Source organism: Chionomys nivalis, chromosome 8 (assembly GCF_950005125.1).
Source record: "Chionomys nivalis chromosome 8, mChiNiv1.1, whole genome shotgun sequence".
NCBI lineage: Eukaryota > Metazoa > Chordata > Mammalia > Rodentia > Cricetidae > Chionomys > Chionomys nivalis.
The window spans coordinates 59,543,707-59,558,236 of NC_080093.1; the positions used below are offsets into that span (position 1 = coordinate 59,543,707).

Sequence of the window (14,530 nt, forward strand, 5' to 3'; positions counted from 1 at the left end):
AATGGTATCACAATTGTAAACATTGGTATACATTAGAGATGTGAGAACCTACAGAGGGACCCACGTTTCAGGATTCAACTGGATATGGCAGAGATTGTTACAGGGAAGGACCTAGCCCACCAGTGAGGTAACACCAGTGCATCTTACAGTAACATCACAAGTCAGGGAACAAGGGACTCACAGAAAATGAATGTGAAAGCCTTGCCTCTCAGCTTTCAGTGGGAACAAAGCTACACAACTGACTGGGAATGTGTGGCTAATCTGTCTGAACTGGTATCTTATCAATCGGAAAGCTAAGATCTTGATAGTTACAATCCATTTAAACACCTTAATCAAGATCACCTACTAAGTTAGGGGAGTAGCTCAGTTTGTAGAGCGCTGGTCTGGCATGTAGGAAGTCCTGGTTTGACCCCCAGCACCATATAACCAGGGCACAATGTCACCCACTACAAGCCCATCACTCCTAAACTCTCAAAGTCATCCATGGCTACATAGTAAGCTCCAATCCAGCCTAGGATACATAAGACTCTGCTTCAAAATAATAATACTGCCGGGCGGTGGTGGCGCATGCCTTTAATCCCAGCACTCAGGAGGCAGAGACAGCCAGATCTCTGTGAGTTCGAGGCCAGCCTGGTCTACAGAGCAAGTTCCAGGACAGACTCCAAGCTACAGAGAAACCCTGTGTCAAAAAACCTAATAATAATAATAATATAATTATTTTGTATGCCAACCAAAAAATTAATTCAAAAAAGATCACTTAGGTAAGTAACATTGTGAATCTATCACCAAAGAATGAAACAATCACTTTGTTTCACAAATCAAGTTCAAAAATGCCAAACTAATACATTTAAAAAAAAAAACAAATAAATGAAAAGTGGGTATAGTAAGACATCCTTGAGGTGCCAACTATAAGAGGCTGATGCAGAAGACTGGCCTGAGTCCAAGAGTTTGAGACCAGCCTAGGCAACACAGTGAGACTCCCAACTCAAAAAGAAAAGATAGCTGGGCAGAGGTGGCACACACCTTTAATCCCAGTGGATCTAAGCCAGCCTGGGTCTACAGAGCAAGTTCCGGGACAGTCAGGACTACACATAGAAACCCTGTCTCAAAAAACAAAAAGAAACACACACAAAGAAAAGATTATAGTAGTATGTTGTTTGTATTTTAATAAATAAATCTTGCCTGAAGACCAGAGGCAGAGCTAAAGCTTCTAGAGGTCAGATAATGGTGACACACACCTTTAATCCCAGGTTTTGGGAGATAGGCAGATGGAACTCTGTGAGTTCAAAGCTACCTTGAACCACACAAATTCAATACATAAACAAATCCAGGTGGTGGTGGCTTACACCTTTAATCCCAGTACTAGGGAGTCATGCTTTTAATGCCAGCATTAGAGGGAATATAAAATGGGAAAAGAGAAAGGCTTTAGTATGGTTAGTTTGTGGTCACCCAGCCTTGGTAGAAGTAAGACTTCTCTAGTGGCTTGGTTGCCTTGTTTTCTGGTTGAACCCCAATTTCTGTCTCTGGGTTTTTATTATTCGTGCTACAAAAGATAAAAAAAAAAAGACACTGATGGGCTAGGACATTATTAGCCTTACTCCAGAAACTTCTAGAATTCCTAATTAACGAGAGTACTGCTGCCATCCCCTTAAACAGCAGGTGCTGTCAGGCTCAAGTGTCCCTGACAATCCAGCAGTACCACACACCTCGAACTCTTGGCTCGCTGCAACACTTAAGCACATGAACAACTTAAAATCTCACTGCCAAGTCTGGTACCAATGTGAGAAGCAATTCTATAGTCACTTTAAATAAATCATTCAGATGGCAGTTGAGAACAGTGTGTTACCTAAACCAGTAACATTATCTGTATGAAAGCAGACATGGAGCAATTACCATCACCCTGACTAAATCCATGATTGAAGTGTTTAATCATTCATTTCACTTGTAGTCATTATCTTTTATCACTGACCAAACATGCAGGTTTAATGTACCCTTCCATTATTTATATTGGACATTTTAGGGTTACTTTCTAAGGTTACATTATGCATTTCATCAGAATTTTAAATAAGTCCTTAAATTTTAAAAAGGTAACTATTATATTCATATTTGCCCTATCTGCATAAAGAAAAACTGGGAGAATTCATACAAAATTAATACAACAGGTTACTTATGGGGAAGGACAAAGGGTTGGCAGGTAAGACATGGAGTAAGCCTTCTCAATGTCTACCTTGCTGTACCGCTTGGCACTTTGAGCCATCAGATACAAGAATACAAGGCACACAGGTGCTGTCTACACAAATGCTGTCAGGAAATGTAATCGCCTACCAAGCAAAGGAATTAAGAATTAGAAAAACAGAATTCTGACCTACAGACACCCAGCACTTCATATAGTTTCTTACCTCATATACAGGTATATTTGTCAACATGTATTTTTGAACTCACAATTTACAGTTTTAAAAACACGGTTTTGGGTTTTGTCTTAAATCCTAAGGATTCGGCATTGGTTCACAGAGGCACAAGTGCTGATTCCAGCACCTGGACGGCAAGAAAACTAAGATCTTGAAGCCAGTCTGTGCTGTGAGACCCTGTCTCAAAGTAAATAAATAAACTCTTAAGAATTAAGACTTATGAACATAGAGTATACCTTCTTTCCCAATAATTCATTATTCTCAATATATCTTTCCATTTTTATAAACCTAACAGTATTACCTCCTGAATAACTAAGACTACAGGTGTAAAGCAAGTCTGCTAACCTCTAGCACAGCCATCAACTTCCTGGAGTCCACCTTCTCACAAGACAACAGGAATGTAGGAACCAAGGCTTGAATAAAACAAGGTGCTCGGTAGAGAAAGGAGGGACAGATAAAGCAACATCTTCCCAAGGACCACAGCAACCTATGCATAGATACACTTTCTAGGATCATTTTTCACATCATAGATATTTTCTCAATGAAGTCTTAATTAACTACTATAAAAACCAAAATTATCCAGTATATTATCTGGTCTGCTTTTGCTGTCAAATATTTCTGTCCTTTGCCCATTCTGTAGGGATTTTTTAATTATATGAGAAATGCAACATTTTTAATGAGCTGTCAAAATAACTTAGTACAAACAGAACAGAATTCAATACAAAATTCAAGTATTTGGAATTTCACAGCTTGTTCCTTTACATTATGAAATCTAGCCTACCTCATTAAGTCAGAAATGAATGAAAAAAAAAGACTGAAAATATAGTACCTTCACAAATGAAACATGAGGGTGTTCTTTAGCTAACTCTGCCATGACATCGTTCATCTGTACACACTGTGGAGCCCATGGTGCCCAGAAATGGACCACGAGAAGTGACCTGTAAACCAATAAAACACATTTTTTAATAATTCTGGAAGCAAATACTGGTGTAGATTAAATTATCCAACCTAGGAAACTAAGAATTCAGCTGTATTGCTCAGAATCACTACCAGTCTTTAGACTCTTAGACGAATTTTCGAGTTAACAGCATTTCTTGAGTCAAGATCAAGCCCCAGTAAGTGGTTCTAAATGTCCATCCATCTCAACTAACTGACACGTCAATCAGGTTTTCAGACCCATGATGAAAGTGGAATCTGAACTTCTGTACAAGAAAGCTGCTGCTGAGAAACGGCTGTGGACACATTATTACTATTAATCTACATAGCACTGTGACAGGGGGGTACAACTGAAACCACAGAAGAACAAAGAAGTCCTAACAGCCAAGTCTAAAGAAAGCAGGGCTGAGACCACTGCTCATAAATGCCCTTTGCAGTTGTGCTACCAAAGGACCCTCTGAGCATCTCCATATGAACTGACAGTAGAGCCATTAGAGTGCTAACTTCCTAGACGCCTCAATGTTACCAATCTTAGCAATTTTCATACAAAACTATCTTCATAAAGACTTATCTTTGAAGCCATCTCAAATTTAAGTGAAACTTGGATTTACAGAATTCTAAGTTCCAATAAAATCCTTCTCCAAGGTGGATAAAAAAAACCATAAATCTGTGTTATATGGAGAAAAGAAAATAAAAACACTTTTACTTATAATCACGGAATGGAACAAGAAATGATAAAGGGGCTGGGCAGTGGTGGCACACACCTTTAATCCCAGCACTTGTGAGGCAGAGGCAGGCGGATCTCTGAGTTCAAGGGCTACACAGAGAAACCCGGGCTTGGAAAACAAAAACAAAAGAAATGATAAAGGGCTGAAGAGATGGCTCGGCACTGGGAAAACTTACTGTTCTCTCACAAGGACCAGAGTTCAGATCCCATCACTCATGCATGTCACACAGTTCACAAAAGTCTCAAACACCAGTTCCAAGGTTCTGGCTCCATGGGCACCCACACACACATATACAGTACTCACACACAGACATAATTTGAAATAAATCATTTTCTTAAAAAAAAAAAAAGTGAGAAGTGGGACCCTGCCCACAACAAAAGTTCTCCTAACACACACAAGGGCATGAGGCAAGTTAAAACGAGAGGGGCAGGAAAAGGTGACAGACCATAATCTAAGGTTGACTACAAGTTCTGGCATAGACAATGATGGCAAGTGTCATCACTAGAAGGAAAGGAGGTCTACTGGAGTATTAGTACCAGGACTTAAGCTCAACCAAGGTTCTCTACAGATCTGGAAATCAAGAAATAGAGCCAACCATGTCACAGAGCGGACAGAGGGGACTGGAGATCAGTGTCTCTGCGTCTCATCAACATCAAGTCAGGCCAGATGGAAGAAAATAAAAGAGGGATGGCTTCAAGAGTTTTAAGTCCAGAGTCTTGCAGAAGTCAAGAGAAGATAGCAAGAAGGAGTAACAAGATAGTAACAAACAGTGAACAATGCCAACTGCTAAAAGAAGCAGAAGTCCCACAACAGCACAGTGAGCTGTCTGGAAAAGTCCACCACAGAAATCGACCTCAAGAGATCTGGACTGCACAGAGGAATTTAACAGCATAGAGGACCCAGCCTGACTTCAGTGAAAGAAAAAAAATACCAATCCCCAGATGCTTGTATGGCACAGGGACACCAGTGCAGACAGAGAGCTGAAAATCTAAGGCAACTGTAGATACAAGGTTTCCAGAGAGTTGAGAAAGTAAGTCAGAGCAAAGACAACACTGTCTTGCAGTCCAGAGAATTAAGAATGGATTAAATGACATGTCAGAAGTAGGGATGGGGAGGGCTTAGACAGAAGATTCCTTAAGTCCTGGTTCTACTCAAATATAAAGCTAGGTGATGTGCTAAAACAGAAATGGAAGGCCAGTGTGAAATTGTATGTTTGTAATCCCAGGCTGAGGCACGAGAAAGATCAGCAGTTCAAAGCCAGACTGGATACAAATTGAGTTCAAGGTTAGGCTGGGCCAGACAAACCACCTCAATAATGGAAGGGGGGGGCGCACAACCACAGGGACTAGTTAGAACTGATGAAGACAAAGCCTTCTAAGACGATACAAAGCAAATAAGAGGTTCTACTGAAGGCAAGGAAGGACACACTGTCCATTCCCTAGATGGGCTACAATTTGTACCAAATAGACTTGTATCTGGCAGATTTTACAAGAATGAGTTCTAGACCTCAGCCAAAAGCAGACTTCTCTTTCTCAGGCATTCAGCTAGACAACATTTTTCAGTCCTCCTTAAAGTAATCTAGGGCCCTAGGCCTGAGTTTTAGCCTTCAGAATACTGACACCCTCCCTCAGAAGCCTGTGCAGGCTCTGCCCACTCCTCCCAACCCACTAGAGCATCTGAGAGGTTCCAAAGCATAACAGTGGCAAGAAGAAAAGCAGATCCACAAGGCCTTGTCAAAGAATGCCTAAGCAGTCTGACACATAATACACCAATGTCCACAGATAGAACAAAGCACCCTACACTCCAACACTGAAAGACAACCACACTGACAAGTCTGGATGTAATACCCAAGACAGTCTGGAGGGGTGAGAGCAGCACAGAGGAAAAGTGTGGCGACACTCATTTAGTGCTATCACGCAATTCCCACTCTATCATGAGTCAATCAAGACATCCACTTTTACAAAGGGGCTTCTACCTTGAGAGCCTGTCTAACCCACACATCTGTTCTTCCTGAGCATGACAAACTACAGACAAATGCAACTTAATTCATCTGTTTAGAGAACGTGACAGACACTGAGAATAAGCATGGCCTGCTACAGAATGACCTGAGGTAAACTGGCATCACTGCATCCATGACTCAAACAGGGAGAAGTAACAGGGCCTCCTTGAGGTAAATCCTGACTTGGCTTCTGAGGACCTAAGGTGATCTTGATTGGCAAAGGGAGGAATCAGAGCACAGACAAAATCCTCACGAAGAAAAGGAGAGGTGTATTAGCAACTGGTCCGGTGTATTAGCAACTGGTCCAGGTGTGGCAGTGCCAGAACACCTAACAAAGCAATTCAAGGGGCTTATTTTGAGAAAAAAGGAAGAGGGAAAAAAAACACTTAGCTGACAGGGTAGTGCATGCGCACCTTTACTCCCAGAACTTGGGAGCAGAGCAGGTGGGTCTTCCACCTCAGTTAACCTAATCTAGATCCCTCAGAAATGCCCATGGACAGTCAGGTCTCCTGGGGACTGTAGCTCCTACCAAGGTGAAAATCTCTACTAACCACCACAGGAGGAAAGGAGGGCCAAGAAAGGAATGTAAGCAGGGTAGAACTGTGTAAATCTATATACATCAAGTCCAAGCACAGGCGAGCCAGAGTGACAGATGGTGGCCACTGTTGGAGGGACTCCAGGACTTTAAGAGTGTGCTTCCGAGACAGCTAAAACCACTGCACTCTATTGCTACACAAGAGCAATACTGTACTTTTGAAAGGTGGGATGTACATGTACGTTAAGAAATCTTAAAAGTTAAAAAAAAAAAAAAGAGTACATTCTTACCCTGCTGGTAGAAATTAAAACCAAGACCTTCCAGAAAGTACATAACCAAAGATTTATGAAGGCATATATCTTACTACTACTACAGAAAATAACCAAAAAAAGACCAAAACAAACTATGATCTAACAATAGTGTCTAAATGGCAGAAACAAAATACTTTAAAATATCAAAATATTTTTAAATATTTAAAATCTAATTTGCAAAGTATTTTTAATGACATAGGCAAATGCTGATAATATTGGATTATTTTTTAAAATTACAATAGGTGGCTAAAGATGTAGCTGAGTGGCAGAGTCTGGTATGCTTGAGGCCCAGGGTTCAATCCCAGCAAAATAAAAAACATATAAATAAAACAAAACAGGGGACCAGGCTTTGTTAGTATGAACCCTAGCGTGAAAAAAATTCCCAAAGTGGAGGCAGAAGGATCACGAGTTCAAGGTCATTCTCAGCCACATCTCCCTTACAAGCTAGTCTCCACTACACGAGTCCCTGCTTCAAAAAGAGGAGGAGGAGAAGGAAGAACAAAGTGTGCACACAGAGCTGAGTTTTGCTCCACTGGCATTAACATGACTTTCAATTCTTTGAACTCCCACACCTATATACAACTTACATCCTGGGATGCTAGAAAGATCAAATAAAAATGTGTTTGATAACATCATTGCATGTGTTTAATGTGAATAGTTATTTTTATTACCCAAGATAATCTTATGTTTACATGCCTTTTAAGCATGGAATGCCAATTATAAGTATATATATATGAGATACAAGTTCCCGTGGTGTAATGGTTAACGCTCCGAACTCTGAATACAGTGATCCAAGTTCGTGTCTTGGTGGAACCTGTTCCTTGAGGAAGTGAACTGGTCAGTCTTCCTATCAACTCAAGACCATGAAGCCCAATAAAAAATAAGCTGCCCATGCATGCCAATGTCAGCACTGATGGAGGCATGTTTCACTTTTCCATATATGATAGAGATGATGTGTAGTATATGTAACCAGTCTCCCCCTCTTAATAGGCCAGTATGCCTAATGCGTTGAGGACATTTACGGAAAGATCAAGTTGAAAATGTCACTAACATAAAACTCCCTTACCTCCTGCACTAGTGTTCAAACCTAGGGCCTTGAACATGCACCCACAGTGAGCTGCACTGCACCCCAAAATACTTAAAATATTTTAGCAGACATGAGTCTCAGTTCTCCATCAATCAGACAATTAGTGCTCATAACCATGTGTTGTCTCCTACAATATTCCACTACTCCAGCTACTCATCTGCAAATTATACTACCACTTACCAAGCACTATCATATTCTGGACTCTAAGTGGTTTATGAATGGACCAAACCTCTAAATTACTCAATAAATGGCACCAGTACCCACCTCCCACCCCCACTGTAGAGACAAGAGCTGAGATCTCAGTAACTTAACACATCAGATTAGATGACTTTAATATAAAAAGTAAATTTCTGAGCCAGGTGGTTGTGGCACCCACCTTTAACCCCAGAACTGGAGGCAGAAGCAGATAGGTCTCTGTGAGTTCAAGGCAGGCGTGGTCTAACAGAGTGAGCTCCAGGATAGCCAAGGCTACACAGAGAAACTGTCTCAAACAAAAAAAAAAAGAAAAAAGAAAAAGAAAAGGGTGTGGGGTGGATTGTCTAGACTGGAGAGATGACTCAGTGATTAAGAGCACTAATTACTGCTCTTCCAGAAGACCTGGGTTCGATTCCCAGCACCCACACAACACACAGTCTGTAACTCCCCCAAAAGGAGCCAATGCCCCCTTCTGGACTCTGAAGGCACTGTATGCATGTGGTACATAGACACACACAAGCGCAACAGTCATACACATAAAAGAACAAGAAAATTTTAATAAAAGATGTCAACCCACATCAAATTTTAAAACTGAGAAGCAATAACATGGAAATGACTGTACCCCAAGTGCTATTTAGCATTCTTAATGGCTTCCATATCTGCACAAAGTAGCTCCCTCCGGGGTGTCACAGAGCACTTCCCATGATGCCCATTCAGATCAGTCACGGCAGAGGAAAAAATGTCTCCTGAATCTTCTCGGGCATACAGCATTGTCAAGAATGTAAATGGGCGGGGTGGTGGTGGCGCACGCCTTTAATCCCAGCACTCGGGAGGCAGAGGCAGGTGGATCTCTGTGAGTTCGAGACCAGCCTGGTCTACAAGAGCTAGTTCCAGGACGGGCTCCAAAAAACCACAGAGAAACCCTGTCTCGAAAAACAAAAAACAAAAAAAAGAAAATGTAAATGGGTTTAAGTTTTGTTGCTGTTCTTATTTGGGTATTTTTTTTCCCTCTGGGAGGACTGGGTGTTTGTTTTCTGGTTTTTTGAAAACAGAGTCTCCCTATATCCTTCTAGCTAGCCTGAAGTTCACTAGAAGACCAAGCTGACCTTGAACTTGCAGAACAAATGGCATATAAACTTTCACCCACTAAGATCTATTTAGAACATGAAATATAAAAAAAAAGATAAGCGGGGGCTGGAGAGATGGCTCAGTGGTTAAGAGCATTGCCTGCTCTTCCAAAGGTTCTGAGTTCAATTCCCAGCAACCACATGGTGGCTCACAACCATCTGTAATGAGGTCTGGTGCCCTCTTCTGGCCTGCAGGCATACACACAAACAGAATATTGTATACATAATAAGTAAATAAATAAATATTTAAAAAAAAAGATAAGCACGTCAAACACACACATAAAAGAATCTTCTCGGATGATTTAAATTCAAACTTTTTTTTCTTTAGGTTTTTCGAGACAGGGTTTCTCTGTGGTTTTGGAGCCTGTCCTGGAACTAGCTCTTGTAGACCAGGCTGGTCTCGAACTCACAGAGATCCGCCTGCCTCTGCCTCCCGAGTGCTGGGATTAAAGGTGTGCGCCACCACCGCCCGGCTTAAATCCAAACTTTTAAGGGCGTGTCGACACAAGCCCTCATCATTCCACGAGGCCATGCCCAGCGTCATCCACAAGGCCTCTGCCTGAAGAATGGGAGGTACTGTTGGACCAATCTGAATCCAGCTTCTACCAACAGGTAAATGTTCTTTTGGAAAAAAAAAAAAAAAAAAGTACCAAGCAAACCTGAAATTGGAAAGAACTGGAAGGTTTTTTGGTTGTTTTGTTTTCGGTGCTGGAGTTTGAACTAGGGTGTCTTGTGTATTTAGCACTAGGTACACCGCCAGTCTCTGAATGAGCTCTTTTAATCCTCCCCCATGCTACAGGGAGTAGCACAAGTCAGCCCGTCACCCTCCCACCCGCCCACTCTGCTCTGGGAAGACACCAAGGCCCCACATTAATGGAGAGAGCTTCCGGTACGCCAACCACTGCAGCACTTTACCCGAACCATCACAACCCTGGGGACACCAGCCCACTCACCCAGGAGGAGGAAGCTGGGGGTGGAGTTTCTGGCAGGCAAGATGCTGGGTTAAGGTTGGGGGATCCCAGGCAGACGTCCCTGGAACCCCCTCTCCCCCCACTACTCTGCAGCCCAAAGCTGGGCAGCATCACCCGGAGGGAGCCACGTGCACGCCTCCGCGTCCCCTGGGCTGGCCTTGGAAGTCTTGCCCAAGGCGAGGTGCCGGTGCACCCGGCCGCAGCAGACCCTCCCTAGGCCAGCTGGGGCTTCAGGAAAACCCCGGACTCCATCTAGGCCTGTCCTTCAGGAGGTGCCGCACGCGAGCCTCCGGGAGGCAGGTCCATTGCACACCGGGGCCGCCGCGCCCCGCTGCGCTGCCCTCCCGGACCGGTCCCTCCAAGGCCCGGCCAAGGCCGCCGCCGTTGGGCCGCGAGCTCAGCTCCGGACGTGCCGCACTGGCGGGCCGCCCCCGGGTCCAGAGGCCCCGGCCCGCCTCCCGAAGGTTCCCGGGCCCTCTCGCCGCCCCCGCGTACTTGGTTTTGAGGCGCAGTAGCTCTTCAAACTGCCGGGCCGAGCCGACCTCCGCCACCGCCGCCGCTGCCTCAGCTGCTATTGCCGCCCCCGCCGCCATGCTGCCGCCGCCAGACACCCGCAATCGAGCGCCGGAGGATCGATGGGGCGGGACGGACGCGCGAGAGGCTGCGCACGGGAAAGCCACGCCCCCTGCGGCCAGGGCACACCCCTGGTCCACTATGCCACGCCCTCAGGCACTATACGCCACGCCCCCGGGCCTGGAGAACTGGAAGGACTGGAGTCACCGTCCTTGGCGCTGAGTCCGGCTAAGGGAACCTCCCTGCTTTGTGTTTCTGTACTAACTAGCTAGATGTCTTGGTCCTTGGCCCTTGTAGCTCAGGACCTTCCCTGGGTCTCAGAAATCCACAATAGCAAGGGATGTAAGAGTGTGTGTATTGTAAATCGTAGTGAAGTCAGTTTAGAACATTTGCAATCTCACATGAAACTTCATAAAGATGAACTGGGAAGCCTATGAATGAGAGGCAGTAGTGTCTGAAGCATTACCCTGACAGCTCTTATACCTCAGTCCTGGAGAGATCTCGAACACCTGTGGGGATGCCCTCTGGACCCCAATATCAACCCTTTGCTACAACCCTGTGACGCCTGTTACCAATAACCTTGGCACAGCAAGTCCTGAATGGCCCCATTGCCTCTAAGTACAATTAGGCACCTTTTTCAGAGTTCCTACAACTTCCCACCCAGGCCCAGCCTCCTTGCCCTCTTACTTGAAGCGTTCCCTGGCAAAGTCCCCCACAAAATCTCCTCCCTTTCCTGGGCAGTGACTCTCTGATATCTTCTCCATGTCTTTTCCCATGCTAAGGCAGAATGAAGCCTCAAGTTTGAGTCTAGCCCAAGCTATACAGTGGGTTCCAGGTCAGCCTGCGTAACAGTAGCAGATTTCATGCTTGAAACAATATTTTATTTTGGATATATTGGAAATTAAATTTATATCTTTTTACCTTAGTTCACTGGGCCATTTTAAATTACACAGAGGAGTTCCTTGTGGTAGCTCATTCCTGTTCTCTATTGGCAGCCCTGCTCCCATAATTACAAACAGCCCTACAAGCTATGTCATGTACATGCCACACCGTGAGAAATACAGCTACTAAAAAAATGTAAATCACAACACTCCAAATCCAACAGGACAAGCTGTTGTGTTTCTTTGCTGGAGTGGTAGAAACCCAAACCTAAAACTATAAAGACATAAACATAAGCCAGGTGGTGGTAGCACTCAGGAGGCAGAGGCAGGTAGCTCTCGGTGAGTTCGAGAACAGCCTGTTCTAAAAGGAAGTTCCAGGACAGCCAGGGCTACACAAAGAAACCCTGTTTCACGTGCCAGTAAAGCCACAGAAACCTCAAGAAAACACTTGGCCACACACAGACATTAACATCTGCTTATAACATTGTATTACAGGGTTACAAAGTTTTACCACTGAGAGACAGTACACACAGTATCTCTGTATCCTGCCCTCTGCCCTGAATTTATTTTCAAACAAGTTCTGTGGTCAACTCACTGTGTAGGCAAAGCTGACCTTGAACTCCTGGTCCTCTTCCTCACAAATGTTAGAATTTTTTTGTAAATACCACACTGCCTAGTTGATAATAAATGTATTACCATTGCTACTGAAATATGTTCTCAAGTAACCCAGAATGGCCTCCAAGTTGCTGTGTAGCCAAGGTTTGCTGTGCTGTGATCTCCTGATTCTCCTGCCTCCACCTCCTAAGTACTGGGATTCCAGATATGTGCCCCCAGACCCAACATTTTTCTTTTCCTAGTAAATGTGTCTGAATCTACAGCATTAAACAGTTAGGTGGCTGACAACAAAACCTGCAAAGAACTCTTGGGAGGTAAAATGCACTACGAAGGAGAAAACCATATTGCAGAGACAGGAGGGGGCTGGCAGGCCAGGAATCCCAGCTCCCTGGAGCCTAAGACAGGAGGTTCAAGAGTTTGAGGTCAGCTTGGGCTACACCGTAAGCTCCAGGGAGCCTGGGTTTTAGTGTGAAACCCTGCCTTAATAAAAGAATGAAAAGTCAAATACCTGTTCTGATTGGTGTTTTTAAGCATTGAATTATAAAGCTGAATATAGCATAAAAAAGGGTCTCCAAAAAGTTCCCCTAAAGTGTGAAAGCATGCTAGCGGAATGAGAGCAGGGGTGCTAATGGGGGCGGGGGGGGCTTTATCATCTAATCCAGAGGTTCTCCACCTGTGGGCCATGACCTCTTTGGGGTCAAATACAAGATCTTCTGAGTATCACATAGTACGATTTGTAACAGTTAAAAAAAAATACAGTTATGAAGCAGCAACAAAATAAGTTTCTGGTTGGGGGTCACCTAGCCATGAAGAACCGTATTAAAGGGCCACAGCGTTAGGAAGCTTGAGAACCTCTATACCACTGTGCGTGCTTCTTTCTGCCTGTCTCCGAAGAGCTCAGACTGCCTCTGTCACACGAAATCAGAAAACTGTAACTCAAGGAAGAGATGTTTCATAGAGTTTTGCTTTGTTTTGTTTTAAGGAGTTACCCATTTTTCCATCTAGCAGTTTTACAAATTCTTTTTTTAAAAAATATTTATTTATTTACTCATTACGTATACAGTGTTCTGTCTGTGTGTATGCCTGCAGGCCAGAAGAGGGCACCAGACCTCATTACAGATGGTTGTGAGCCACCATGTGGTTGCTGGGAATTGAACTCAGGACCTTTGGAAGAGCAGGCAATGCTCTTAACACCTGAGCCATCTCTCCAGCCCCCAGTTTTACAAATTCTAATTTTTCACTCTAAATGACATTTGCGGAAAGTGGCATATACCAGCTGCAGACAGGCTCACCGTTTTGGGAGAAAGAGCAGGAAATGTCCTGGGAACTCTTCAGCTGCCCTTTCCGCCGTTACCACTGCTAATATTGGTAAGCCTAAGGGACAGCAGGTGACTTCACACCTAGAAAATGCTCTGACTTCAGCATCTAAGACTAGTAAGCTTGGGATGGGCCAAGCTGCATTCTGGGAGCTAGTGAACCCAGCCGTATATGGATTCATGCTGAGGGTAGAACCTTTCTGCCTCTCAGAGCAGTTACACGGGGTGCATGTTTCTCCCTCAGGATCCCCGAAATGACAGAGTATAAGTGTTCACTGCTCGCACCCCATTTGTCACTATAGCTGCCACTGACAGCAGTGACGACAATGCCAGGATCCCCCTTTTAACCACTGCAAACCCCTCATCTTGCTGTTCTGGGAAGTCAAACCCTTTCCTTCTGACAGCCTTTAGAAAACTCTGGCCGCTTCCAGATTCAGTGGTTTGGGTCTGTTCAGAAAAACCCACATTTAGTGTGCTGGCTAGTTTTATGTCGACTTGACCTATGCTAACATCATTTGAGAGGAAGGAACATCAATTGAGAAAATGCCTCTGTAACACTGAGCTGTAGGCAAGCCTGTAGATCATTTTTTTAATTTCTGATTGATGGGGGAGGGTCCAATGTGGATGGTACCATCCCTGGACTGACTGGGGGTCCTGGGTTCTATAAGAAAGCAGGCTGAGCAAATCATGACAACAACAAGCCAGTAAGCAGCACCCTTCCATGCCCTTTGCATCAGCTCCTGCCTCCAGGTTCCTGTCGTCTAAATTCCTACCCTGACTTCCTTCAGTAATGAACAGTGATGTTGAACTGTGAGGTAAATAAACCCATTCTCCCCCAGGTTGCTTTG

At 44.2% G+C, this 14,530-nt stretch overlaps 1 protein-coding gene across 2 annotated transcripts in view; it reads right to left on the reverse strand.

The window, feature by feature from the left end:
- The window catches only part of Glrx3 (glutaredoxin 3), a 32,004-nt gene extending 21,071 nt beyond the window's left edge, over window positions 1–10,933 (reverse strand). The window contains exons 1-2 of one of the 2 annotated variants that reach the window (XM_057779369.1): window positions 10,793–10,933; window positions 3,238–3,346 (exon numbers count right to left, since the gene is read on the reverse strand). In XM_057779369.1, coding sequence (XP_057635352.1) covers window positions 3,238–3,346; window positions 10,793–10,890 — 207 coding nt within the window. In that variant the 5' untranslated portion in view covers window positions 10,891–10,933. The remainder of the gene's footprint in view (window positions 1–3,237; window positions 3,347–10,792) is intronic. The other variant, XM_057779370.1, reaches the window with a different exon arrangement.
- Between the last annotated feature and the right edge of the window lie 3,597 nt (window positions 10,934–14,530).